The sequence below is a fragment of the Vidua chalybeata genome, chromosome 25, assembly GCF_026979565.1.
Source record: "Vidua chalybeata isolate OUT-0048 chromosome 25, bVidCha1 merged haplotype, whole genome shotgun sequence".
Classification (NCBI taxonomy): Eukaryota; Metazoa; Chordata; class Aves; order Passeriformes; family Viduidae; genus Vidua; species Vidua chalybeata.
In genome coordinates this window covers 4555763-4583417 of record NC_071554.1, presented here as the reverse complement: position 1 = coordinate 4583417, position 27655 = coordinate 4555763, and the positions used below count along the sequence as shown (strand labels likewise).

Genomic DNA, 27655 nt, shown 5'->3' with positions numbered 1-27655 from the left:
CTCTGTTTGCCTTTTGCTAGAACTTGGAGCCATTGGTGAGCTTGTACTATAAAATCTGTTTGAAAGTAAGGGGCCTTCGTGTTGCTCTGCTCGTTTTTTTTAAAGTTTTCCTTGGAAATGGTAGGAGATACTGATTTGTGCATGCCTGCTGCCAGGCAGAGTCCTTTGGGTGTCACACTGCCACACAAGAACAAAAGCACTTAGCTTTTGTTTGTTTGTTTAGGTCACCAGACCTAAACATGAGTGTTAATTGTAGGCTCCATCCTTCTCCTAGCCTGTTTTAGTCCTCTGGAAACTGGAATTGAGGGTACAGGGTGCTGAGCTCAGGGTTTCTGTAACTGCTTGACTCCTTTCTCCTCTCTACACAGAGAAGGGAGATTGCATGTGAGAGCTGCAGTTCTGTGGTCCAGCCCTGCCTGTCCCTGCAGAGCCCGGGCTGCCCCTGCTCACCCAGCTGTGCTGTACCTCTCGGTTGTTCCTGGCAGTAGAACTGGTGTTTTTAACACTCTTGTCAAATGTTCTCGAGCTTTAAAAGCCACCGTCTTGAAAAGTGGAAATTCCCGTGGCTGTTGCTGTAGTGTCTGGCTCTCGGGTGTGTGTTCGACCCCTCCGGGAGTTTCGGGAAGCGTTCCGAGGAGCCTGGCTGGCCGTGAGAGCCGGGGAGCGAGCGTGGCTGTGCCTGCGGGCCCCGAGCACAGCCCTGGGGCAGCTGCGGGGCCGGGGCCACGCGGGACAGAGGCGGCTTTTCACCGGTGTGCTCCTACCGGGCCGTGCCCTGGGTTCTGCTCAGACAGAGGCGCTGTCCCCGCGTTCCAGGCTCGGTACCGGGGCTGTTCCCCGTCCCAGGGTCGGTACCGGCGCTGTCCCGGGCTCGGTACCGGGGTTGTTCCCGTCCCAGGCTCGGTACCGGCGCTGTCCCGGGCTCGGTACCGGGGTTGTTCCCGTCCCAGGCTCGGTACCGGCGCTGTCCCGGGCTCGGTACCGGGGTTGTTCCCGTCCCAGGCTCGGTACCGGCGCTGTCCCGGGCTCGGTACCGGGGTTGTTCCCGTCCCAGGCTCGGTACCGGCGCTGTCCCGGGCTCGGTACCGGGGTTGTTCCCGTCCCAGGCTCGGTACCGGCGCTGTCCCGGGCTCGGTACCGGGGTTGTTCCCGTCCCAGGCTCGGTACCGGCGCTGTCCCGGGCTCGGTACCGGGGTTGTTCCCGTCCCAGGCTCGGTACCGGCGCTGCCCGCAGCTCCCGTGCCGGAGCCGGGCGGGGGCGGGGTCAGCCCTCAGGGGGCGGGGCACCGCTAGGCCCCGCCCAGCCCCGCCGGCGCCGCGCGGGGCACGCCGGGATCGCCGCGCGCCGATCCGCGCCTCCCATGGTGCCCCGCGGCGGCTGAATGGGGCAGAGCCAAGATGGCGGCGGGCGCGGCGCCGGCGGGCGGCGGGTCCCTGTTCGAGTGCCCGAGCTGGTGAGCGGCGGCGGGGCCGAGGGGCCTGAGGGGCGCGGGGCTGCGCTCCCCGGGGCCGCAGAGTGCTGGCCGGGCCGGTGGGGTCCGGGCGCGGCCCGCGGGTGCCGCCATCGACAGCGCCGCGGGGGGCCCGGGCCCTCCCTGGGGTGCCGAGGTTTTTCCTCAGAGCTCAGACAGAATCCGTGGTGTGGTAGGAATTAAATATCCTGCTCAGGGGATGTGTCCGGTACGGGAAATCTGTCAGCTTGAAACTCGGCTGGGGTTTTTATTAGCTTGAGTTCGGAAGTCAGGGCTGAGCGGAGTGCTGGAGGAGAAACAGCGCGACCATGCCTTGGGCTGGGTTAGAGGTGGGAAAGCCGCGTTGGAAGGGATCCCTGAAAATGTCCTGCCTCACCCTCCTGTCGGGAGCAGAGCTTGGCATCAGGGTACCCTTGTTCATTTGTTCTGTGCTTTGGTCATCGCTGAAGAAATCTTGGCTCTCCTGCCTTCTTTGGGTACCGGGGCACTGGGATGGGCACGGGAGCACTGGGATGGTACCGGGGCACTGGGATGGTACCGGGAGCACTGGGATGGGCACGGGAGCACTGGGATGGTACTGGAGCACTGGGATGGTACCGGGACACTGGGATGGGCACGGGAGCACTGGGATGGTACCGGGGCACTGGGATGGTACCGGGGCACTGGGATGGGTGTCACAGCACTGGGATGGTACCGGGGCACTGGGATGGTACCGGGAGCACTGGGATGGGCACGGGAGCACTGGGATGGTACCGGGACACTGGGATGGTACTGGAGCACTGGGATGGGTGTCACAGCACTGGGATGATACCGGGGCACTGGGATGGGTGTCACAGCACTGGGATGGGTGCCAGGGTATTTTAAATCGCACAAGCACCCCACCCCACCTGAGAGCTGGAGTTGTGTGGCCCAGCCCTGCCTGTCCCTGCAGAGCCCTGCCTGTCCCTGCTCACCCAGCTGTGTTGTACCTCTCAGTGCTTTGTGACAGTGCTCAGTGCATGAACGTGTTGTCATTTAGACCTGCTTTAGTTGGTTAGTTTTAGTGCCTGCTTTAGTTGGTAAAGCCATTTAAGCTTCTCACAGAAGAGAATTCCTCATGTATTTTAGTGTCTTATTTGTGCTGAACATACACAATAATTATCTTCTACATGAGACAGGATGGTGTTCCATAAGATAATAACACAATAACCAGATAAAGCCAAAGATTATTCTAGATATTCAGCTTGAAATTTGAAATATCATCCATTTTTTTTCATAGTGTTTTTATACAACAGTGATCACAATATGCATTATATTCCATATGAATTGGAATGACTTGTACTTTTGAAAGCTGTAGATGGAGGAGCTGGGGAAACACAGCTTGTAAAATGCTCAGTCTCAGTGGCTTGCATGCTATTGCAGAAGAATTCCTAAACAAATCCCATCTGGAGGAGAGAACTGTAACACCTGTAACTGTGAGGGCCTCTTCAGGTATCTGTTTTGTGTCTTATCTGCAGCAGGGCAGGGTCTGACAGAGAGAGTTTCCCCGTTTTCCTGCCCTGGTTTGGTTCTGAAGCACAGTCTGTTGTGCTGGATGAGAAATGAGGTGGGATCTGGGAGATGATCCAAACCCAGGGGTCAGGGGGGCATGTTTGGGTGCCAGGTCCTTTTCTCACATTTTTAAGATTTTTTTTGTAATTCGCTTACTGCAACCTGAATGTCCTTTTACAATAATATTCCAAAATAGTTCTTGGGTACAGCAAAGTTCCTGTCTGGACTCTGTCCTTGTACGTTGTAAGGAAACTTTTTATTTTCTCTTGGACTCTGTTGTATGTTTGCACATTGTAACAGTTTTAGGGAGCCAGCTGGGCAATTTGTCTGTTTGTAGCTGTGAAGTAAAGGAGTGCCTGAGACAATTTCATCTTGTCCAGTTGGCACGTGCAGACATGGCAGCTAACACCACGAAAGCTTTGTGTTTTTCCTTAATGCTGCTTTTGAAACCCAAAAGGTGTTTCATAAGAGGAAAAATAAAAAAGTGAGCTAACAGGAAGCCAGTCTGGAGAGCTTCCAGTCACAGTGTTTGTGTTCTGAACAGTGAACCCAAAATGGGGAGTGTTGGGTGATGCTGGCTGGTGATAACCATGGCCTCATCCCTTGGTGGAAGTGAGGAGCTCTCCCACCAGGTGGATTTATTTATTTCTGGTTATTTTTCTGTTCTGCAAAACAAGTAGAGTATATTTCATGCTAAAGCTCTGGATGCCTTCTGCTGGTATTTGCTGAGCTGCAGCTTCCAGCTCATGGTTTTTAAGTATTTGCTCTTTTCAGAGCCAACCAAAGAGTGCACAGATAGGATGTGGAATCAGTCTGGGCCTTTCCCAGGTAGGATTCTCCAGGCTGGAGGTGGTTTTCAGGAGCAGGCTTGGATCAATAGTGGTGTTATTCAAAGCTCTGATTTAAGAGGATATAAAGGTACCCTGCAGGAAGCCTGGTCTCACACAATCACCAAAAAGTCTCCTGTGAAGGCAGCATTGTAGGGCTTCATTCCAAGAGCTTTGGGTGACCAAAAGCATGGAGTTGCAGAGAGTCTTCACAGTCAGAAGCAGATTCTTCTGTAGTGAATTATCTTCAGTCTCCTCAGCCTCTATTAAAAACAAAATCACAGTCTTTACCAAAATGTTTCTTTTCCTGCTTCTAAAGAAAGCTGGCTGGGGCCTGTGAACACCAATCATATGAGAAATGCACCTTAGATATAATCAAAAGGAGTTGTTTTTTTCCTTGCCTTTAAGTTGTTGCCCATGCTGTTGAGGTTTGCCTCTATCATTTTACCTCTTCTTCCATAATTTGGATAGTATCTGAGTACCCCATTTCCAGAAAAGACTTCAGCACTGAAATTCCCAGTTTTCATCCAATTTGTGGCTTTGATTTAGTTTTTGTGCTGTTATAGGGTACTTGTTCATAATCATACAATATTTGTTCTTTCTTTCCTTCTGTTTCCAGCAACTAAACTTAAGACAGATGAAAAACAGTGGTTGCAACCTGAATAGTATTTGCTGACGCCAGAACATGTTTATGCATGTACTGTAACTCCTCTGTACATGTTAGCCAAGATTTGGGCTGTGCATTTACAGTTGGCATAAAGAGGGTGCCAGTACTTCCTGTAGATTAAAATTTAGCTATTCCATGAGATCAGAAAATGTCTTTAGATAGCAATTAGACATCTTAGTTTGATTAAGAATTTTGCAAACCTTCTGAGCTGGCTTTAGGCAGTAAAAGTGATTTCTCTGAGGTACAGGTTATCTGGTGTATACTTTTGAAGTGACCATCAGATGTTTAGTGGATATTGCCTGCCTGTCCTTTTGTCCTAGTGTAACTTGTATTTGGAATTGTGACTCTTCTCTTACTCCCTTTGACACATCAGTAGTGGGGATGCCAGGTTTGTCCTGGAATGGATATACATTAGAAATAGGTTGTTTGAAAGCAGCAATTGTTTCTCTTTAGTTTCTTTGGCCAATAACTGGCTATTCCTGGTGATGCTTTTACACAGATTTCTGGAGAGTATGAGCTCCAAAGTTCTGCATATTCCACCCTGTCCTTGAAGTTGGACATGAAGGTGTGTACATGAGTCAAAGAGGCCAGGATTTTAGGAAGTGGCTAAATTTAGGTTCTGAGTCCACGTTTAGAAACCCAAATAATTGACCTAATTTTAAACGAACACAATAGAATTATGGCTGTCCTATCTATGTCCTTAATAACAATAATTCCAAATTTCTTGTAGTGACTTAGATCAGTCAGGCTGCTGAGTTTCAGCTGGATATAGATATTATAACCCTGCTGGCGTGTCAGCATTGAATCTGCACTGTGGAAGAGATCCTGATTTGGAAAACATCAGTTCTTTTACTTGGCACATTCCAAAGTGTTAATGGCCTTGTCCTTCTTTTCCAAAATGCTTTATCTTTGTTAAAGAAACATAGCTTGGTCTGTGGTGCATGAGGTGGAGAAAGCAAGGAAACACAATTTTCTGTTTCTAGTACAGAAGAAAGATTTCTTTGCTTGTAGGTATTTAAATCTTTTAAAAACCTCTGCTGGAGCCTGGTTTTGTTCAGTGGTATCCCTTGTAAATATTTAACTGCTGATCATTGTAAGCGGTTGATGCCTTCTGTAAGGCCAGCAAATCCATGTGTGCAGCTGCCGTGGGAAATCCCAAGCTGGGAATGCTCCTGTTCTCCTTGCCAATCAGCTCTGTTAATTCTCTGGAGGTTTTACATCCCCCCCAGGAGTTTCAGGATTCAGGAGGCAGTCAGAGCATCCTGGGTCTCAGTCAAACTAACTCAACTCGTGACCACCACAGTCAGTGCATTTGCAGGTGCTATTTTCAGGTCACTTGCAGGATGCTGCCCTGGGGAGGCACTGGGGACTGTGACGCACCATCTGGAAGGTCCAGAAGAAACAGCTTCTCATTTTCAAACACAAGCTCTTGTGCTGGAGCCAAGGTGTGATAGGAGAGCGTTGGCCTTGGGGCAGTGCTATGGGCTCTTTGTGTTCTGTAGAGGGGACAATCTGCTGACCTCAAGTCATTCTTCATCCTTCAGAACAGTGCAGGAAAATTCGTTTAGTGGATACTTTAGCACATAGTGGAATTAGTTTAGTGGAAAAGGACTTTTTTAACATTGGACATAAAATGGGAAAAAAACTGCTCTCCTGTAACAGCATAAGGCCAGCTTTCTAACAAACTTTATTCTAGGAGATTTTTGCAAAAGATTTCCTGTCATATTTTACTCCTTGATCCATGAGGTGAGAGGTCTGGTGGGGCAGAGCATGTGAAGGGTGACTGATACTTCCAAATCCAGGCGTTACTTCTGATCTTTGGTGACTCTGGAGCTAATTGGTTTTGAATATAATACTGAAAAATCTTTCTCCTTTTTTCATTAAAAGGCTTTTCAGGTATCTAACTTGGGCAGCCTGAACTGTGACATTGACTTAAAATGTTCCAAAGGACTTTTCTATCAGAAATTATTTCTGTGAATTTGTTTTCATGGTATCATAATCAGTATTTACAACCTTCCTGTGTTCAGTGTTTTACAGGAATAGGTAGATGGAGAAATGCTGCCTACAAAGGATTCCCTACAGTCCAAAAGAAGCCAGAGAATAGGTAGATTTTTCTAGCACTTTAATTCATAGCTGAAGGCACTGCCTTGTAATACTGCTGGGCTTGGTTTATCTGTTGGAAATAAAGTTGAGGGTAGAGGCAGAGTAAAAATAAGAGCAAGGGTGAAACTAAAAGTAGAGGGGGCAGTGAAAAAGAAGAGCTGGTATATAGCAAAAGAAGAAGACCATGAGAGAGGATTCAACTGTGCTGGAGCTCTTGAGGGCTCTTCTGTGACCTGACAGGTACAGGGAGGAAGTTGCTAAAATGTGTTAGGACAGGCGGACCATTGAGTATCCAGGAAGAGATCACTGGACAGGAAAAGAAAAGTAAGAAGTAGACTTGTAGAACAAATTTGTTGAAAGGTTGACCTATTTGGAAAGAAAAAAAAATGGGGAAGTAGCTGTTGTTGGATCAGAGTAAGACTGGTGTGTGAAAATTACCAAAAGTTGGGTTGCAGAGTAACCAGAACTTGGCAATTTCACAGGAAGGGGGGAAAACAAGTTTTCCAGTGCTCAGGGGCAGAAAGAGGGAATACTAAGTGGACAGGAATCCATGAAGGGAACCTGTGTTTCAGTGAAAATTGAGCACTGAGATCTGCAGGGAGCACAAGAGGTGACAGTGCTCAGATGTAGCCTGGCTGTAAGCTGCTTGAGCAGCTTTTCCTTAAGAGGAGGAGCTTCCTTGGCTGTGCTGGAGGAACTTCAGCTCATCACACAGACTGTGTCCCACCTTTGGGAGCATTTCTGCTTGGTGGTCTGTCCCCCACATCACCATAATCCCATTTCAGAGGTGAAGTCACCACTTCAGCAGATTGTGCTGGAGTTTAGCATCCTCTGCTTTTGCTGCTGCTGTTTTTTCATCCGAAACAGTAGGAGTCAGTATTAACCATGTACTTGTTAGGGTGGGTACATCCACAGTCTTTGAGAAGGGCCTGACAAGAAAACTTGTGAAAGTCCCAAGTGGTCAATTGAGAAAGGGCCAGAGAGATGTGGGCAGGATGGTGTAATGGCTTGGAAACAAGAAAGGAAAATGCTTGGGAAAGAAATGAAGTAGAAATAACAGGAGACTGTGTTCTTACATGAAATTATTGAGGGGAGCTGACCTTGCAACACAGAAGAAACCAATAAATGTAAGGCACACCCCAGAAACATTAACATCTGTATTTAACCTCTTCAAACAACTTCAGCTATCAGTGACCTTTCTTTCTTCTGCAGCCACCCTGAGAGCATTGCTGCCCATTGTCACTGTTCCTGGGCTGGCTCCATGCACTGAGCAGAATGGGAACATTATCTCTGCAGAGTTCCTTAGCAGGGCAGCAGTGCAGCCAAGAACTAGGTCACTGCTGCTGCCTGGAAAGCTGGTCCAGCTTTAGAGACGAGCAGCAGAGATGTAACCTGTGAGGAAGTACTAGAGATGCAGATTCTGAGATATCTGAGCAGAAAAAGATCCTTTGTGCCAAGAGCTGGGGGATCCTCTGTGGTGCAGGTGGCACAGCAGGGTCCTGGCTTTGAGCACTGTAGGTTCCAATATGTTCCTGCTGCCCCTGTGAGTTCACCCCTGTGCTGGCCTTGTCCTGCTGTGATGTGCTGAGTCCCTGTGTGCTCCCTCTGCCCAGGCTGCTGACAGGTGAATCTGCTCCACAGGAGGTGAGCAGGAGCAGTGGGGCTGGGGGAGCTGGGCTGCTGTTTGTGTGGAATGTGGTGGGGGAGGACTGTGCTGCCAGAGGGCAGGGGTCCCTCTAGGACTGTGTGCCTGTGTTGTGATCACAGGTGAGTGTGGAGGAACACTGGCTATTGGCCAGCTCTTCTATACTACTACAGGTGTGTGCAGAGCCCCTTTGAGGTTTTTGCCATCACCATCCTAGAGGGGAAAGGTGGTAGAAGTTTCTGTTCCTCTCAGCAGCCAAGGGTAGAGATGTGCTATTTTGAGGGTGACATGAGAAAACAGCTTTTCAGCAAACAGTCCCAGCCTGTCCCCATCTCTAGTTGTTGGTCTCTTCCTGCCTCATGCTATGTGCTCTCAGGACTTGCTCTGTTTATTGTGTAAATCAGATGGTTTTCACCTGGAGAGGTAAAGCTTGAGATGCTTCATGTCCTGTTACCTTCACTCTTACCATAAAAAAATCTTAGTTTATGTGTTGTCAGAAGGAATCTGCAGGGAGGAAAAGAAAATTATGGGATTTTCATATTTTTCCCAAAATACTTCTGCTTACATTGGTGTAGGTTTGGTCTATAGCTCAAGCAGCTCTAATACTAATAAAATATTTATTAAGTGTTTTGATACTATATTTTTCCTTTATTTTCCAGGGCAGGGAAACCACCACCTGGCTTACATCTGGATGTAGTCAAAGGAGACAAACTCATTGAGGTATGGAATTAGAGTCTGATGGATTTGGTGTATCATGTACATAGGCACCAGCAGCAGAACATTCCCCATCATTTTCCACACTTATTCATAAGTATTTCCTTTCTCTCATGTATTCATTATCTTCAAATCACTTTTTTTTTCCTCTGAAACAATGAATGAAGTGACTTTTCCCTTGCCTGTGCAAGGCAGCCTCGTGCCATGCAGAGCTTCCATCAGTCAAACCTCTTCCCTTTGTACTGCTTGTTTGAGAAACCTGTCTGGTCAGTTAATTTTTTTATTTTGCATTACAGTCACATTAACCAGGCATCCTGTATTTTGCAAGAGTGCTGCTCTGTCCTACAGTATGAAATACACTTTGATTTGATTTTTCCTCCCACATTGAGGATCTGTGAACAGTGTTGTGATCAGCACAGATACTGCAAGTTATTTTTATTACAGCACCACCTCATTCTCTATTTCATATTTTATCTTATATCACACTGAAAGTAATAAATAAAGAAAAGTCACTTTACCACTGTTGACAGAAAGAGCCCAAACCAGTGAATGTATTTCAGCTGTGGAGAGACTCCTAACTTGAAGCTGACTGAAACAGAAATGTTTCTGGGTGTAGTGGTTTGACACTGGCCAAATGCCAGGCACCCACAAGTCATTCAGTTATCCTCTCCTGCTACAGTTGGGCAGGGGAGAGGGAAAAAATTAGCGAAGGGCTCATGAGTCAAAATAAGGATTGGGAGAAAAAAACGCTCTTAAGGGCAAAACAGGTTCAAATTCAAAGGTATAAAGTAAATGTATTATTAAGAGAGTCAGAGGAAGCTAAAAAGAAGTAAAATAAGCCTTTACAACACCTTGTTTTCCCCCCAGCCCCTGCCTCTTTCCCACCAACAGTGCAGGGAGGTTTGGTGGAGGTGTGGGGGGTTTGGTCAGTTCATGACTTGGCATCTTCTGTTTGCTCAGGGAGAGGAGTCTTTTCTCTGCTGTGCCATAGGGTCCCTCCCACAGGCAAACAGTCTTCCCAAAACTACTGTGGCATGGGTCTCTCATCCATGGGGTACAGTCTTTTAAGGCTGGGCTGCTCTAGTTTGGAAGCAAAAGACCCTCTCTCTGTTCGGGTCTCCACTGGATCACAGCTTTCTCTGGCATCCACCTGCTCCAGTGTGAGCCCTTTTCCCATGGACTGTGGGTGGATCTCTTCATCCTCCGTGGATCCCTACAGGCTGTGGGTGGATCTCTGCATCCCCCATGGATCCCCATGGGCTGTGGGAGGATCTCTGCCTCCCCCAGGAATTCATGGATTACAGGGACACAGCTTTTTCACGATAGTCCTCACCACAGCCTGCAGAGGAATCTCAGCTCTGGCACCTGGAGCACCTCCTCCCCCTCCTTCTCCACTGCCCTTGGTGCCACCATGTTTTTTTCCCTCACATGTTTTCCTCAGCTCCTCCTCTGCCTAGAAGGAAAAACTGCTGCTCTTAGGTACCACTGCCAACAAGTTTCATTAATTTAAAGATTCTTGCAAGATCCCGTAGCGCCGAGGCAAGCAGCACTTGGATGTGATCCTTGTGTTCCCCTGTTCAATACAGGTGGCAGAGAGTTTTCAGTTTTGTCTTTTCTGGTAGCCAGCAGTAACCAAGGAAGACCATTGTAAAATCCTGTGGCTTATTGAGCACTTGATACTAACCGAGCCATCGGTGTCCCAGCCTCGTGCAGAGGCCTGAGGATCACCCTGTGATCGCTGGGTCTGCAAAGTGCAACAGCAAAACAAGCCATGCAGTGTTTAAGCTCAGTGTGTGAAGGAAGACACTGGGTTATAGCTCAGAGGCACAGAACATTTTGGAAACATTGTCTTGAATTAGAGGCAGTAAAATTGTCTTCTCTGTTGATGATTTGTTGCAGTAACTTCCATGAATTTGTGTCTTTGCAAAATCTCTTGGAAGTGCTGCCCAGTCAGGGCAGTATTGTTTGTGTGTAACAGGTGCAAATGAAAACTTAGAGGACGCTTTTGGTTTCAGCTGTGGGCAAGAATGAGAAATGGTTTGATCAGTTTTTATGGTAACTGAAATTGTGAGGTAACTGCTTGCAGAGCTGATCAGTGTTTGTGGAGGAATAAGTGAGCTTCCACTTGGTATCAGAGCTGTGTTTATATAAGACTTACTTTCAAATTTGCAATAAATACTCATCTTTTTTTTACAGTGTGGAATCATAGGATTCACTAGGGCAAAGGTGTTGAGCATGGGAAGAGTCAGAGTGCTAAACCAAATGAGTAAGGAACTGCAGAATATGGGATATAAATCTAATGCTGGGAAATTAAATCCCGAGAAAACCTAACCAGGGTTCCTCAAAAGATGTGATGTAACAAACAGCTATGGTGTTCTTGGATCAATATCTGGATGAAACAACTCTAATCTTAAGGGAAAATATCAGTAAGACACATGAAATTATGGTCAAGAATTGCAAGGGAAAGCCTCACAAAGGCACACTGACGTGTAGAGCATTCAGGGAGGAAGTGGAGGGGTCTGTTTACAGGTGGGATTAAAAAATGAAATAAAATTCAAGCAGAAAGGATTGAGGAGACTACATACTCTTCATCTGTGGCTTATACTTTCTGGTTAACTTTGGAGGTCTTGTGAAAACCAGCGTTTGTGAAGACACTTAAAGTGATGATAAAGTGGCCAGGGGAGAGCAGAACCCAATAAACTCAATATAGTGGTTTCTCATGGTTTTAATCTGAATATTCTGAGGCTTTGAGATGCATTGCTCTGCACCAGACAAACCAATTCAGAGGAGACACCTGCATGTTTTACATCTCTCATTTGGAGGAAAATCACTTGCATTTTGCATTTGCACTTCATCTGTCAATGGACCATGTACTTACACGTGAATTGCCAATTGAGCTGTCATTGCTGCCTTAATAAATGAGATGTAGACTCACAGAGATTTTTTGGGGGTTGAAATCTAAGTATTGGCACTCTTTGGGATTTTCTGCCAGCCTCTGTATCACTGAGGGGATTGATGGAGTTATCATTCTATCTAGCTGTTTGTTTCTACAGAATTGCTAGAAATTTAATAATCTTGTAGTGCTGGTTGAAACTGGCCAGAGGATTAGAAGTTATTTGGTTTAGTAGTGGGTGTTAGAGCTGATAAATATGCACACCTTGATCACCTAAAAGCTCTTTTTTTTAAGATGGCAGGCCAAAATATGTTAGTCAGTAGATTTCACAAAGCAGTTGCTGTCATGAATTGATGCTTTAATTGTATACCTTGGGTTGGGGGGGAATAAGGCATTTAACAGAGTATTATCTAAGGGACCAATCAATCATAAAATTGTCATGATACATACAAGTGTGGAGTCGGGTTGTTCATTTAATTCTTTTAAACATGCAGAAATAAATGCTTATTACTGAATGCCAGATGATGAGAACTTGCAGCATGGGGGCTGACAGATACTCAGTAGAACACTGGAAAATCCAACCTGGAAAATATACAGCATGTGTATGGGGGAAAAATCAGAAAAAAAAAAAAACAGTGGGGAAGTGACATGTGACTGTAGCAGTGGTAAAACCATAGTTGGTAGGTAGGTGAATAGATGTGATTGGCAAGGTGATCTGCAGTAGAAGCTGAGGTCCATGATGGGATTTTTCTCCTCACAGATAAGGCAGGGGAGTCTAAATACTGTATCTTGTTCCAGTCTGTCTCCTTATTTTCTGTATGACTTGGTGGTGCCCCAGAGCGAGTGACTGTGTGGGTGCTCCTTGTGTCATCTGACAGCTCAGGAAACCCCCAGCCCAGGCCCCTGGGCCTGGCCACACACTGGCTGGTTGGAGCTGAGCTGTAACTGGTGTGTACTGGCCAAGGGAGGAGCAGACACCTGCTTGGCTGGAATGCTGCTGCCAGAGAGGGAGATCCTTGGCATCACCCACCCCGTGCCTGGAATCCACTGCTTCCGTGGAGCTGCTGGGACGTGCAAAGGCAGACTGATCCAGCCCACCCAAATGGGGGAAGATGAACACAGAGGAAAAAAGGCTTTGCAAGCCAAAACCTTTGCTCAGACACGTGGCAGTGGGATCAAGGAGAGGACTGAATAGCTGAGAATGCAGGGAGGCAGGGGGAGAAATCCAGGTGCTCAAGCAGGCAGAATGTTAGTTCACCTCAGACCACCTCTTGAAAGCAGTGTTCTCCTGCACCAAGATGTGGGTTTTTTCAGTGGATGATGTTATTGAAACGTGGGCTTTGGAAAATGTTTCAGAAAGCAGGAGAAACCTGTTAACAGATATGTAATGTGCAGCCAGCCTTTGGTTTGTGCAGCTGGAGCAGGAAAGTACAGATTAGATGAAGTTCTTGGGATGCAGTGAGAAGGTTCTGCACATGCTGCTCAGTATTGCAGCATTCAGGTGCAAGGAGTTCCTTTAACAGCACAGTCTGGTCACTTGAATACTGTAGGACTTTGTCAACATGTGCCTCACTTCATAAAGATGTTTATGGAACTGATATTAAGAGTTGTAAGATATTTTTTTAAAGATACTAGAACTAGGATCAATAAAGAAGAAATACCTGAAAATAATGGTTTACTTGAATAAACTAATATGGATTCAGATCACACCCATACTCAGTATAGTTTTGTCCCTTTATACCAGAGGTCTGAAATCTCCTGTAGGTCCATTTCTGTACAGAAGTATAATTTTGATGTCCTGTATCAGACTGGAGAACACCAAGCACGAGTTCCTGTCTTAGACAAAGCCTGAAGTCATCCATCAAGGAATGTGTTCAAATCTCTGGGAGCAGATGTCAGAGAAAATCTCCTGTATGAGGTAGTCTAATGCTTTGAAGAGTGACTGTCCTTCCCAGAATGTCCACTGTTGGCTGGTAAAGAAGGGAATAACTGGTACTCTCCCATATTCAGCTGTTCTAATTTCATAAAGAGCAGACTTGAGTTTATGTATTTAACAGTGCCAGACTAAACTGAAATACGATGAGCTGTTGATGCTTTGCCTTGAATTTGCTCTATTTATTCATGTTCTTGAATTCTTTTCAGGAAGATCCTAAAGATTCTAGGTGTCTAATATGCTTCTCTGTTTGATATTCTACCTCAGAAACTCATCATTGATGAGAAGAAATACTATCTCTTTGGGAGAAACCCTGATCTGTGTGATTTTACCATTGACCACCAGTCTTGCTCTCGGGTCCATGCTGCCTTGGTCTATCACAAACATCTCAAGAGGGTTTTCCTCATAGATCTGAACAGCAGTAAGTAGTGTGGCATTTAACCAGACAGAAGAGCTATACTTCAGTGCTTAAACATTCTGAATCTGAGACACTTTTTCCTTTTCCATTGTTGTCTGCACTGTGGGCAAATAGATATAATTTGAATTTGCATTGTAAGGAAAGACAAGGGTTAGGTCAAAGGAGTGTTTGCTCCAGGCAGCCTACAGCTGCCTCACTGGGTGTTTCAAACATTTCTAACTTGTAAAAGGCCAGAAGAGAGGAGGAAAGTGACTTGACCTTCTTGTCACAATTTTAGTGAAGCCTTGTCTTCTGAGGGTGATTTCCCAAGGTCTGAAACCTGTCAGGTGTTTTTTTGCACTGTCCAGACAGTACATTGGGACCTACAAGAATACAGAAAGTAAAAGGTGTTTTGTAGTTTATTTCCAGTAATTTTTTGAGGACTTCTGGTGTGTGTTACCTCAGTTTGTGAGATGGTAGGTCTACATAGCTGATGTTTTCAGCAGTACCTCAGTGCCTTGTACCTTGGAACAATTGTTACAGTTTCTGAGATTCTCAAACTTGAACTGGAATACCATGATCCCAAACTCAACAGACTATTTTGCATTTTGATGTCCTCAGCACATGGCACGTTCTTGGGCCATATCCGTTTGGAAGCTCACAAGCCCCAGCAGATCCCCATTGACTCCACGGTTTCCTTCGGAGCCTCCACCCGGGCGTACACTCTGCGAGAGAAGCCGCAGACGCTGCCCTCAGCAGTGAAAGGGGACGAGAAGATGGGTGGTGAGGATGAGGAGCTGAAGGGTTTGCTGGGACTGCCAGAGGAGGAGACAGAACTGGATGTGAGTATGATGGCACACTGCCTTGATGGCATTTCCAGCAAGGACAGCATTCCCTGCTCATTTGTTTAGTCATGGAATCATTTAGGTTGGAAAAGACCTTTTAAGATCATCAGGTCCATAAATCTAACAGGGAGGTTGAAACTAAACAATGTCCTGTGGTCTTCTGACGTGCACAGTCATGTGATTAAATCAGACTTCATACACTAGTTGCTTAAACTCTTTCATTTCTAAATTTGCTGTTAGAATCTGACAGAGTTTAATACAGCCCACAACAAAAGGATCTCCACACTGACCATTGAGGAAGGAAACTTGGACATCCAGAGGCCAAAGCGAAAACGGAAGAACTCCAGAGTGACGTTCAGTGATGATGATGAGATCATCAATCCGGGTAAGGAGTTTGCTTTAATCCTCAGCTGATGCCCTTCAGGACCTCCTTCTAGTATGCTCATAGGGATTCCTTATGGGTGCATATGGATAAGGAGAAGATAAATTTGGCAGTCAATATTCGGGATCTGCTATTTCACAGAAGCTGCCAGCATGTCTCACTGAAGTCTGGGACCTCTTTCTGTTTCTTCTGTTTTACCTGTAAAGTAACTGCAAGCTCTGAGCAGGATGAGGATATCAAACTCAGTTTCGTTGTTCAATACTCTATCAGATACTGGAGAAATGTCAGGGGTCCAAAAGGAGGAAGGTGGTTTACATTTTTTGCCCTCTTTAGAATCTCAGTGGGAACAGAACTTGTTTGCTTTTCACCTATCCTTTGATGTTTTTTTTTACCTGTTGCCTCTGGGATGTCTCAAGCTCAGAGGGTTTTTGCTACTTTTCTGCACATCTGAACCAAGTCATCCCTAAAACTCATTCAAACCAATGTATTTGAAGATGTATCCAATTCCAAATTAGTCTTTTTTTTCTCCCTTAGCTGTTCTGTATTAATAGCATTCTTATCAATCATCCTTTATTTGGATAATATTCCTGTTAATAAGAGCAACTAATTAATGAGCAGGTATTTTGAAATACAGTGTGGAGGTGGATCCTTTGGCACCCAGAGTGACCATTTTGGTTTATAATGTGATTCAGTGCTCAGTTCAGTGCTCAGAACATCCTAATGCAAACACCAATCATTCTCATCCCAAAAAAAACGATAATTTTTCCAGACTTTCAGAGACTGACTGCTTCTGACTCCTGCTTCAAGGCCCCCCAAGGACTTTAGGGACCAGCTGCTGTGCCTTTAGCACATGCAGAGCCTTGTCAGCAGCAGCTTTCAGCCCAAACTCCAGCCTGTCTGATCCCAAACCACTCATCCAGCTGCTCCTATTCTCCATTTGAGGGAAAGCCAGGATGCTTAATGAGCCACATGGAGACAAAGCCACTGGATTTTCCTCCTTTTATTTGGTCACACTTCTGCTAACTGGGAGCTGCTGGAGTGCTAGCTTTGGGAGAAGGTCTGTTACAGCTTTTCATATAGATTCCTTTACCCCACAGAGGTTGTTTTTTTCTGTGTGCTCCCTGATGGCATCACTGGTTGTGCTCTCTGTGAAGGCATCACTGGTTGTGCTCTCTGAAGGCATCACTGGTTGTGCTCTCTGAAAGCATCACTGGTTGTGCTCTCTGAAGGCATCACTGGTTGTGCTCTCTGAAGGCATCACTGGTTGTGCTCTCTGAAGGCATCACTGGTTGTGCTCTCTGAAGGCATCACTGGTTGTGCTCTCTGAAAGCATCACTGGTTGTGCTCTCTGAAAGCATCACTGGTTGTGCTCTCTGAAGGCATCACTGGTTGTGCTCTCTGAAGGCATCACTGGTTGTGCTCACTGAAGGCATCACTGGTTGTGCTCTCTGAAGGCATCACTGGTTGTGCTCTCTGAAAGCATCACTGGTTGTGCTCTCTGAAAGCATCACTGGTTGTGCTCTCTGAAAGCATCACTGGTTGTGCTCTCTGAAGGCATCACTGGTTGTGCTCTCTGAAGGCATCACTGGTTGTGCTCTCTGAAGGCATCACTGGTTGTGCTCTCTGAAGGCATCACTGGTTGTGCTCTCTGATGGCATCACTGGTTGTGCTCACTGATGGCATCACTGGTTGTGCTCACTGATGGCATCACTGGTTGTGCTCTCTGAAAGCATCACTGGTTGTGCTCTCTGAAGGCGTCACTGGTTGTGCTCTCTGAAGGCATCACTGGTTGTGCTCTCTGAAGGCATCACTGGTTGTGCTCTCTGATGGCATCACTGGTTGTGCTCTCTGAAGGCATCACTGGTTGTGCTCTCTGATGGCATCACTGGTTGTGCTCTCTGATGGCATCACTGGTTGTGCTCTCTGATGGCATCACTGGTTGTGCTCTCTGAAAGCATCACTGGTTGTGCTCTCTGAAAGCATCACTGGTTGTGCTCTCTGAAAGCATCACTGGTTGTGCTCTCTGAAGGCATCACTGGTTGTGCTCTCTGAAGGCATCACTGGTTGTGCTCTCTGAAGGCATCACTGTTCTTGCTTTGCAGAGGATGTGGACCCGTCTGTGGGGCGCTTCCGGAACATGGTACAGACAGCAGTGGTCCCTGTTAAGGTACGGGGTGACTCCTAACTTTCTCATTAGCACATTACATTGATGAATTCACTTTATGATTTATGAATTGCACCTTAGAAACAGAGTACTCCCACATGGGTGGTGTTTCATTGTTAAGCAGAAGTCATGTCTGTGCTCCAAGATGTGTGTGCTGCCAGTGCTCCATTTAATTGGAATATGCAAGGAAAAAGAAAGATCTGCACAACTTCAGAGCAGCTAAGCCAATTGTTTAACAGCAATTTCACTTGTTGGTGGTATAGACTAAATAACATCATGTGGAGAAGGATAATATTCCATAAACCCAGACTGCAGGAGAAGATTCCAGTGATCAGGAGCAAAAATGACCCAAGTGATCTATAAGTTGCAGTTTCTTTCTGTGGGGGAGGGAAGGTTTGTGTTATAATGCTCTCAGGCACAGGGTGGGATTTGGGGTATCATGTACAGGGCCAGGAGTTAAACTCAAGAAGCCTTGTGGGTCTGTTCCAACCCAGGACATTCTGTGACCTACTTGGTCTTTGTTCAGGATGAGGACTGGCAGGAGTGTAAAGGAGGTGAAGAGGTGCTCAGACTTCATCTGAGTTACATCTGAGTGTCAGCTTTTGTCTCCCTTCCTGCATTGTGCACGTCTAAGAGTTGTTGTGGTTTTCAAGGGAACCCAGAGGAAACCTTGTAGGACAAAGACTGGGACATGGTCTGTTGGCACTTTGTATGTGGCAGATTTAGGTATCTCTTGGGGGAAGTGGTCTTGGCACCCAGTTTAAACAGGTTGATGGTTTCATGCATTGTGACTAATTCTTTAACTCCTTCTGTCTGCAGAAGAAGCGCCTGGAGAACGCGGGCTCGCTGACCACGGACGAGTCAGCGTCGCGGCGCATGCAGAGCTTCCCCTACAGCGGAGGGTTGTACGGGGGGCTGCCCCCCACCCACAATGAGGCGGGGTCGCAGTCCCACAGCGTCCACGGCACCGCGCTCATCGGGGGGCTGCCCATGCCCTACCCCAACCTCGCCCCCGATGTGGACTTGACTCCAGTTGTGCCCTCCACAGTGAACATGAACCCCGCTCCAAACCCCACTGTCTTCAACCCTGAAGCTGTGAATGAACCCAAGAAGAAGAAATACGCCAAGGAGGCCTGGCCGGGCAAGAAGCCGACCCCGTCCCTGCTGATCTGAGCTGGGCTGAGGGAGGGTAGGAGTTACCAACTCCAGAAACTTTTCATGTGCGGTATCGTCTTTTTAAAATTTCAGTGTCCTAACAGATGTAATACCAAGATTGGAGGAGTGAACTATCCTTTAAAGATCTGTCTTCAAATGTTTTTATATGTCTGTTATAAAAAAAAAAAATACAGCTCCCATCTCCTTTTGAACCAAAACCCCTACAGCCTTTTCTTAGCCACCACTGTCCCAGAGGTCTCTGTGCTGAGTTTGGATCCACAAGTCAAAGGGGCAGTCACACAATTTCATTGTCACTTATGACATGACCCTGCAGGTCCGTGTATTTCAGTGCTGGGCTCACTGTGGTGACACTGCTCCTGCTGGACATTCTCACAGCAGGGCAGCTCTGTCAAGAGGAAATGTTTGTGGGGCCAAGCCTTGAAGAATCCCATTGGAAGGAGTTGTAAAACTTGCAGAATATAGGTCAGCTTTTATTTTTTATATTTTAAAACCCCACCAATGTGGGGCATTGTCTTTTTTATTATTACTATTAGTTCAGCTACAGCTCGTTTTGATTTCCACATAAAACACTAGATCATCCCATGAGTTGAGATGGATAAGCAGGGAAGCAGGTGGGTTCCTTAGCTTTGTTCCAGTGCTGCAGAATGGGGTCTGTGGGATGGATACAGGGTGCAAACGGTCGGGGTGTCCGACAGGATCAGGCACCATCTGCACTGTGCCATGGTGACTCCCCTGGATAACTCAGGGTGAAGTTAACACAGTGGAGTTTCTTTTAGACTTGATGGCCCCTGTCACTTAAATAGTTTCATTTTTATTTGCAAATGGAACTTTAGAGTATATGAGATTCATCAAGACAAAAAGCTGGGAAGACTGGTGTGTTCCCCACACACTAATATTTTGGCTGCTGGGAACTGCAGGTGAGAATTGAGTGCTACTGAGAGCCAGAATAGGAATTCTCAGTGGACTTGGGTTGTTGCTCAAGCCCTTTATTTCCTTGGGTTTAGATTTGAAAATTATTCACATACTCAGATATATTGTGGCTATACTTTATGCAAGGTAAGGCCAGAGTTTTATTATTCTTAAGTTTACTCTGGATTTTTGTACACACTCTAATGCAGTTCACATTCCTTTGCTGTTTGGGGGATCCAGGAAACGTGCACCAAAATGAGAGCATGTACCTGGCTGTTCACTGTGTGCAGGACTGCAGCTGTTTGGGGAGGTAGTGCCAGGTTGCTGGATCAGTGCTGTGTTCAGTGTGCTGGGGTGCTGGATGGTGCTGGATTCAGTGCTGTGTTCAGTGAGCTGGGGTGCTGGATGGTGCTGGATCAGTGCTGTGTTCAGTGAGCTGGATGCTGGATGGTGCTGGATCAGTGCTGTGTTCAGTGAGCTGGGGTGCTGGATGGTGCTGGATCAGTGCTGTGTTCAGTGAGATAGGATGCTGGATGCACCAGACCCGTTTCAGACAGATGCCCCAAAATCTGTGAGTTCTGCTCCGCAGTGATTGCTTCTATCAAGTCCCCGAGGTGCCAGCAGGCAGCTGCCCAGCTCACAAGAGCCATGGCTTTAGAGACTGCTCTGTTCCCTCCCCACACCATCACATCCAGCTCAGACTATTCCTTGTGTGGATTCAGCACCTGCTCCATGATCCAGCTGTGCTGCTCTGTGTTTAAGTTGCCATTGATGATTCAGCTGTTGGGCATTTGTTCTGCTTCCCAGTGCTCCCACAATGACACAGAATCTTCCTCTCTTTAGTCTGGCCTGTACGATTTTCATTTCCCAGCCAGTTGCTTTCTGAAGGCAACTCTTTAGAGTGAGACTAGTCAGGACAAACAAAAGTTGAGCAGGTTTTTCCTTCTTTTTCTTTTGGGTTTTATTTTGGGGGGAAGAGGGTTGGGGGTTTTTTGGGATTTTTTTTTTTTTTTTTGCAAGTGGCTCTTTGCAAGATTTTTCTTGACAAGGAAACTTCACTGCTCATTTTTTTAAAGCTCTTCTCCTCTCAGACTCTGAACCAGCTCTTATTATTTCAGAGCTTAGAGGCCACAGCTGGCCATGAGGGGACAGGAACATCGAGGAGCTTTGTACAGACATTTGTACACTTGTGTAATATGTAATAGGCCTTTTCACACTTCTGTTGAGCTTTTTACCTGTAACCTTTACTATGTTGTAAATTAAATGCAGATTTTGCCAGGTTGGAGAGTGTAGTGTGTTTGTTCCAGTCTGCCCTGCTACAGCTGAGCCTGTTGTGCTGTGGCTCATGGGAGGATCCTGCCATGGCAAAATGTCCTTCTCCCTGCAGGCCTTGTCCTTGGGCTGCAGCTCCTAAAGCTGCCCCAGCTGTGACCTGCTCTGCTGCCTCATGCCGCACTTTGGTACACAAGTGACACCTAACAGTGGATTTTGAACAGTGGTTGCTTTTGTTTTCCGAGTCGAGTTTTATCTGGTTCTGGCACAATCCTCTTTGTAAGTTTTACTCCAGAGCTCAGCTCTGCTGCTCCCATTGCTCAGCCTGCTCCTTCAACAGAGCGAGGCCTTGGGCATCATCCTGACACCATCCCCTGTCACTGGATCTGCAGCCTGCCCTGGCCTCTCTGGGCTGTCACCCCACCCCACCTCACTTTGCTCATAAGCCACAGGCTGCTGTGGAACAAAGCCACCACAACAAGACTTCATGAGTCACCAGCTGTGCAGACTTGCAAAAGTGTGTGCCAAAATAAGGAATGCTGGCAGCAGCCTCTGGAACATGTGGCAGCTCCCTACCCTCACCCCTTGCCAGTTCATGTCCACAGGCAGGCCTGCTCTTCATCTGATTTGTGAGGCTGCCCCAGCAGTCCTAGCAGGGGGAGACCCTCCTTGCTGCAGTCACTTTGGCACAATAATGCTTTCAAAAACATTGCTCTTCACACATCAAGCTTCTCTAGAAAATTTCAAATCACAGGGTTTTAGTAAACATTGACAATTTTGTCCAAGTTTTCCAAGCAAGTTCTCGATGCCAAAATCACCAATTCACATGCAGTGTAGTGTGATCTCGTGCCCTCCTCCTTTTCTCTTGCTCTTGGCCATCACAGCACTTGCTGAGGACTGAGAAATCCTAAGAACATGCAGAAAACCAAAAGCCAAACACTGCTGGCAGCAGAGGCAGAGCTGTTGGTTTTCACACACTCATCATACTTTATAAAATCGACTTCCCTGATGGCACACAGGTGATCCACACGGCATTCCTGCTGGCACAGCTCCAGGTCATACCTGGCAGAGTTAAACTCATAGTACAGCTGCAAGTAGTGGGGGTCCCTGGAGATCCTCTGCAGCACCGTCTGCATGGAGCGTGCAGAGCCATCAGGGACCTGGAAGGTTTCTGTCAGCCTGTACTCCTCTTCCCACTCTGGGAACTCCTCCTGCCATGGTGAGGCCATCTTGTTGGCACGAGTAAGGTTCAAGTAGTAAGTCACCATATCCTGAGGGAGAGAAAAACAGAACTGGGGAGACAGCAGGACAAGACTGGCCGTGGAGTGAGACACTGGGTCAGGCTTGGCCCCCACCCCAAGGGCCCAGCTGCCCTTGACAGGGCTTCCTACCGAGATGGGCACCTGGGGACACCTCAGGACCACCCTCCAGAACCCACCCCAAATGGAGCCTGTTTCCTAAGGGGTGAAGGTGTGGCTTTGCTCTGCTTGATTTTGACCTCCAAACATCAGAAGCTTTGAGCCTGGCCTGCTTCAGACATCAATCAGTTACTATCAACACTGCCCAGCAGCAGAAACAAGGGCTACACAAGTGTTACTGAGCAAAGTTACCTTCCCAGCTGTGAACAAACTGAAGAATCGAGTTTTTCACAGCTTCTGTTCTCAGTCTCTTGCTCTTTTTCTCTCTGCTTCACTGACTCCCCAGCCTTGCAGAGAGTATTTTAGCATTCACTTCTATGCTATAAACATGTAAACAGAGCAACTATAGAGAGCTTCATCCACTACAAAGGAGGGCATAAACACCCATCCTCCACCTCTTGGCAAACCAGAGATGCTGCCCCTACAATTCACCTCAATTCAGATCCACTCCAAATGCATTATTTTAGCAAGTAGAGGGACACAAATAATTTTTCAGATGGTTTAAAGGTTTTGAAGGGGGTCTAACAAGTTTGTTACTACTCAAAGAGTAGTTCTGTGATCCATATTATCTGGGGAGCAAAGCAAGTGTCAAATGAAACTCGCTAAGGACATGAAGAATACCACAAAAACTGTCTGACCCTGCCCAGGGGTGTGTGCGGAACTCATCCCAGCAGGGTGCACTGGCTGCCAGGGCCGTGCTTTGACTCACTGATACTCTGAGTAAATCTTTGTGCCAGACACGAGGTTGAAATATCCCGGGTCAGAGTCCTCTCCCACACAGCCACTCAGCTTCTGTGGACTGAGGAATCCTGAAAAGCCTCTTCTGACTACAGGGGGAATTAAAGTTGTTCCAGAGCTGCAGTGTGGTGCACACAGGGATCCCCTACCAAGACCTGCAGGGTGTCCTGATCATAGTCGACCACCCGAATCGCAGGGTTGTTGGCTCCATTGCTCACTCCAGGTAATGTTGTTTTCCAGGGAGTCACTCCAGGGGCCAGGAACATGACATTGATTGGAGTACCTTCACAGAAATGCAAAGCAAACTGTGACTGGAGACCACGGCTTATCCCACACCCTGTCCCCATCACAGTGAGCACCTGGAGCAGATTGCACTGCCAACAGCACCTTTGTCACCAGCTCCCAGTACCACCACACACACAAAGATTAATACGTGGAACAATACTGGGGACTGAGCACAGGGAATGGGCTCTCCAATGCTGGCAAATGCTCTTGCAGTGAGGGTGGCCAGGGAACCACACTCAGCAAAGATGTTTACCCAGAGCACCCCCCACACACACAGATTCAGCACTGCTCCCTCAGCAATGCCCAAACCCCTCAAGAGGGAGCAGGCAAGAAGCTGCCAGGCATTGAGGCAAAACAACAATATTTGAGGGTGAATAGGAAGGAGGGCAGGAGCTACAGACTGGGGATAGAGATGAGAACCACTGTTGCCTCTTGTTGCTCAAAGGATGTCAGATGGTTTTGCTGGCTTCTTAGTCGCTTTCAGCCAACAGCCACTAAAAACTCGTACGGACAGCGATTGTGAGAGCTGTCAGAGCTGTCACAGAGGTGCTTGGGTGACCAGAACAGGTACCTGTGGGGCTGTAGAACATGCGAAAGCTGTCCGTGTGATGGTGCCCAAAGAACTGGGCAGCGATCACGCTGTGGTGCTTCTGCACAATTCCCAGGTACCGCTCGTTAAAGCCCCTCCGGAACCAGGGCTTTCCCCGCTTCTTCTCGAAGAAGCCAGGAGGGACATGCCCCACAATGTAGACCTACAGAAGCAAGAGCTGCCCTGAGCACAAAGCCCACACCACCTATGGAGCACCAGCCAGCTGCAGCTGCACCCAGAGGGAGCAGAGCAGGAAGAGCTTCCAGGCTGGGGAGAAGCCCAGGTTGTTTATTCAGTCTTTTTAATACCATTTCATCTGCTCTAGAGGCATTGGTCAGTGTTTCTTCCAGCCACTGGAACTGCCCCCCAGGATCCTCCTCACCAGCTGTCTCCTCATTCTGGTCATAGTACAGGTTGGTGTTGAGGACAACCATCCGCCCCCTCATCACTGGGCCAGGCAGCTTCTCACTGTAGAAAGCTCCTTAAAAATGCAACCAACAGAGGAAGAGCTGGAGATCTGCTCACAATGGTGGCTGTGATCCCAGATCTCATTGTTTCCACCTCTCTCTGTTCTCCTTAGCAACAACCACAGCAGGGTCAGTGCCTGGGACAGTGCCCTGACCACTCCAGGATGTGGATTTGGAGTGACTCTTCCCTTTGTGTCTCTTGTCATTCTCGTGCCTCTCCCAGTGAAGGGAGACCTGAATGGGTACAATGGGCAGCATCAGGAGCTGGGCAGCTCTGGAGAGCCCCAGCACTGCCTGCACCAGCTGCCACCTTTAAAGATATTTTCCTCCCTTTGCAGGTCATCACTCTGCATTCTTTCCAGTAACTTGATAATGGCAGAAGAGACTAAAGTATAAAATAATTTCTCTTCTTGCAAGCAGAGCTCCAAGACAGAAACCAGCATTAAATTGGACCCTACCTCTGCAAATTTTCTATGAACACTGCTGCTCTGAGCATAGAAGCAAGGAAAACTGTTCATGGTATTCTCCTACCCCTCCTCATATCCCCAGCATGCTCTAAACACAAGCCAGTGGTGCCAGACCTGCTCTGAAGAGAGGAAGGGAGGCATCACTCAGCCAGGGCCGCCACAGCTCTGCTGTTTGGTTGTAGATCCTGTGCTCCTTCCCAGGAAACTGATTCTTGGGGTGGAAGTCATGATTGCCCATCGCCGCGTAGACCTTGGTACCTGGAGACAGAGCCAAGGAGGCGCAGGGGAGGTCAGTGCTGCAGAGCTCCTCCGAGCTCCCTGAGGCACTCCCAGCCTTGGGAACAGAGCTTTGCCAAGGCCAGTCACCCTCTGCCCCGGGGTGACACTGCCCAGGGCACAGGAGGGCTCTGACCCGCCCTTGGGACAAGCTACCCACAGCCAAGTGACTGAGCTGTCACCAGCAGTAACGCTCCTTGCCCCCTGCTGACAAAGGTTACCTCTGAGGGTTTCCTGCACCCTTTTCTGCCTTCATTACTAATGACAGAAACCTTTCCTTTCCTCTCTCCTGAGTGAGCTAACCTGAAACATGAGTGTGCATCAATGCTGTATGGCACAGCAGAACTGAGGCCACCAAACAAGTCCCACTGACCACAGCCCTTCTGTGCCTTTCCCTGTCCCAATTCTGTCATTTCTCCATCCTGGTTAACCCTTCCCATGAGTCTCTATGGCCCTCTCCCCTTCTTATCCCCTCAAATCCTACCTGGAAATGTCTCTTTAATCAGAGAAGTCAGATTTGCTATTATGTGCAGAACCTTTTCTTCTCCGAGCTGCTCATTGGGGACATGGGGAGTGTCATCTCTAGAAAAAGAGAAGCAGCACAGTCACTGTCGGGCACTAACAGGGCCTGTGCTTACAGCAATGAGCAAGGCAGAGAACTTGCCAACTCCTCTCTGTGCCTCCTAGAAGAGAAAGTTTAAGCTTTTAAGTGCAGAAGTCAGTGCTACGTTGACTAGCCAAGACACTGAGGGAGTTTCAAGAAATTGCTCACAGGGAAAATGAGCTCCACTCCAAACTTGCCAGAGTCAAGGAGTGTTCAGACAACACTCTCAGGGATGCACAGGGTGGGATTGCTGGGTGTCTGTGCAGGGCCAGGAGTTGGAATCCATGATCCCCATGGGTCCCTTCCAGCTCAGGCTATTCTGTGATTCCAGGATTCACTTGACCTGAAACTCTTGTGCACAAGGGCATGAAGGGGAGGCTCCCTCTGCCTAGGCAGCACTAAAGCTGCCTGGAAACATTGCAAGGGTCAGCACTTTGCAATCTGAGGGCATTTGATCTGCAATAATGAGGCAGAGCTGTTTGCACAGCTGTGATCACCATGAAACAAGGAAATGCCTCTAGTAAAGCAGCAATCTAGGGCTGCTCCATGTCTGTGTTTGCATTAACATGCTTACAGCATTTGTAGATGATGCTGGGCTGAACACAAAGCCAGTGGAGAGAGAGAACATTCAAAATCATGTCAGAGGACTGGGGAACATTGCTTGAGGGGAAAAAGAATACTCAACATAAGGCAACAAGAACCAGTAATTACATCTAAGTAGGAACAGGCATCTACAGGGACAGAAAGTGAAAACATGGGACAGGCAACAGCCCTGCAAACTGGAATTGGAGGTTACAGCAAGTCGTGGCTGCACTATCAGAAGAAGGATATATACACCGTCACCATGCAAAATAAAGCTTTTACCATCTGTAAGTGCTATTGAGGCCTCTCGTAGGACAGGGGACCCACCCCTGGAAACCATAGCAGGAGAGAACATCCTCCACTGGGGAGGTTCCTCTGACTCCTGAAGCAGATCTGTCCCTTCTTGAGACAGGTCTCCCAGGCGCCTCATCGCAGCCAGAAGAAATGCTGCAAGCTGGTTTACAGTGCTCTCCTCCCACTACTCGGAGCGGCAGCGCCGGATGCACGCACACACAGCCCACAGCTCCTTCCCCTGGGCATTCGGGTACTCGGACTCGCTGTGGGGTCAGACACGGCCGGACAGGATGCACAGAAGACGGACAGAAGAGTTGTGATCCTTTTGTCTCCTCACTGCCACGAGCGTCTTGCCAGTGTCGAGTGCCCTCGCTGGGGTTGTGCTTTCTTCCAAGCCCTTGTTTTGCATTACGAGGCACGCTATCCCCTCTCCTTTTCAAAGCGGGGACCATGGAAAGAGCCCTGACACCCCACGGGCTCCGTACGGGCTCCACTGCCCTTCTCCCGCCCAGCCCTGGCGTCCCTCAGGCGGGCCCGGCCCCTCTCACCCGGTCCAGAGCACGAAGTCCGGCGTGGCCAGGCGGCCCCGCATGGCCCGGGCGGCCGAGCGGAGCAGCCTCCAGGGCGCATCGCACAGGTAGCTGCCCCACGGCCCGGCGGGCCCGGCCCGAGCGCCGCCCGAGGGGCACGGCCGTCCCGCTGCCGCCGCCGCCTCGTACCCGGGGTCCCAGTGCAGGTCCGTGAGGTGCCAGAACCTCCCGGAGCCGCCGCCCGCACCGGGCAGAGCCACGGCCAGTAGGCAGAGCAAGAGCACTACCAAGAGCTGGCCCGTGGGCTGCATGGCAGACACCGCCGGCCTCACCTGGGCCCCGCCCTCACCTGTGCTCGGCCCCGGCCCCGCCCCCTCGTCTATGCCAGGCCGGGCAGCGCCCGCTCTCAAAATGGCGGCGGCGGCGGCTTCCCCATGGTCTCCTCCTATTGGACGGAGCCGGAAGGCGGAGGGACG

The 27655-nt window shown here is 48.2% G+C and overlaps 2 protein-coding genes and 1 non-coding gene across 5 annotated transcripts; 2 read left to right on the top strand and 1 right to left on the bottom strand.

Annotated features, from left to right (window-relative positions):
• Positions 1 to 1355: 1355 nt before the first annotated feature.
• Positions 1356 to 20937, top strand: PPP1R8 (protein phosphatase 1 regulatory subunit 8). The gene is made up of 7 exons (XM_053964336.1): positions 1356 to 1454; positions 8904 to 8964; positions 14052 to 14205; positions 14803 to 15023; positions 15267 to 15411; positions 17511 to 17575; positions 18392 to 20937. Exons 1-7 carry the CDS (start codon positions 1399 to 1401, stop codon positions 18743 to 18745), a joined length of 1056 nt encoding a protein of 351 aa, XP_053820311.1. The 5' UTR covers positions 1356 to 1398; the 3' UTR covers positions 18746 to 20937.
• LOC128799997 (small Cajal body-specific RNA 1) lies at positions 10626 to 10790 on the top strand. Its single transcript, XR_008434897.1, has one exon. It is a non-coding gene; the product is annotated as a small Cajal body-specific RNA 1 (non-coding RNA).
• Positions 20938 to 21658: 721 nt separating the features above from the next.
• On the bottom strand, positions 21659 to 27589 carry SMPDL3B (sphingomyelin phosphodiesterase acid like 3B). Of its 3 annotated transcripts, XM_053964334.1 has the most exons (8): positions 27198 to 27510; positions 25654 to 25751; positions 25008 to 25151; positions 24268 to 24440; positions 23942 to 24122; positions 23235 to 23368; positions 21992 to 22200; positions 21659 to 21836 (listed from the first exon to the last, which is right to left on the bottom strand). In XM_053964334.1, exons 1-8 carry the CDS (start codon positions 27488 to 27490, stop codon positions 21752 to 21754), a joined length of 1317 nt encoding a protein of 438 aa, XP_053820309.1. In that variant the 5' UTR covers positions 27491 to 27510; the 3' UTR covers positions 21659 to 21751. The 3 variants fall into 3 exon arrangements, with proteins under 3 accessions (XP_053820309.1, XP_053820310.1, XP_053820308.1); XM_053964335.1 differs by lacking the exon at positions 27198 to 27510 and adding an exon at positions 27529 to 27589 and having other exon boundaries at positions 21659 to 22200; XM_053964333.1 differs by having other exon boundaries at positions 21659 to 22200.
• Positions 27590 to 27655: the final 66 nt, after the last annotated feature.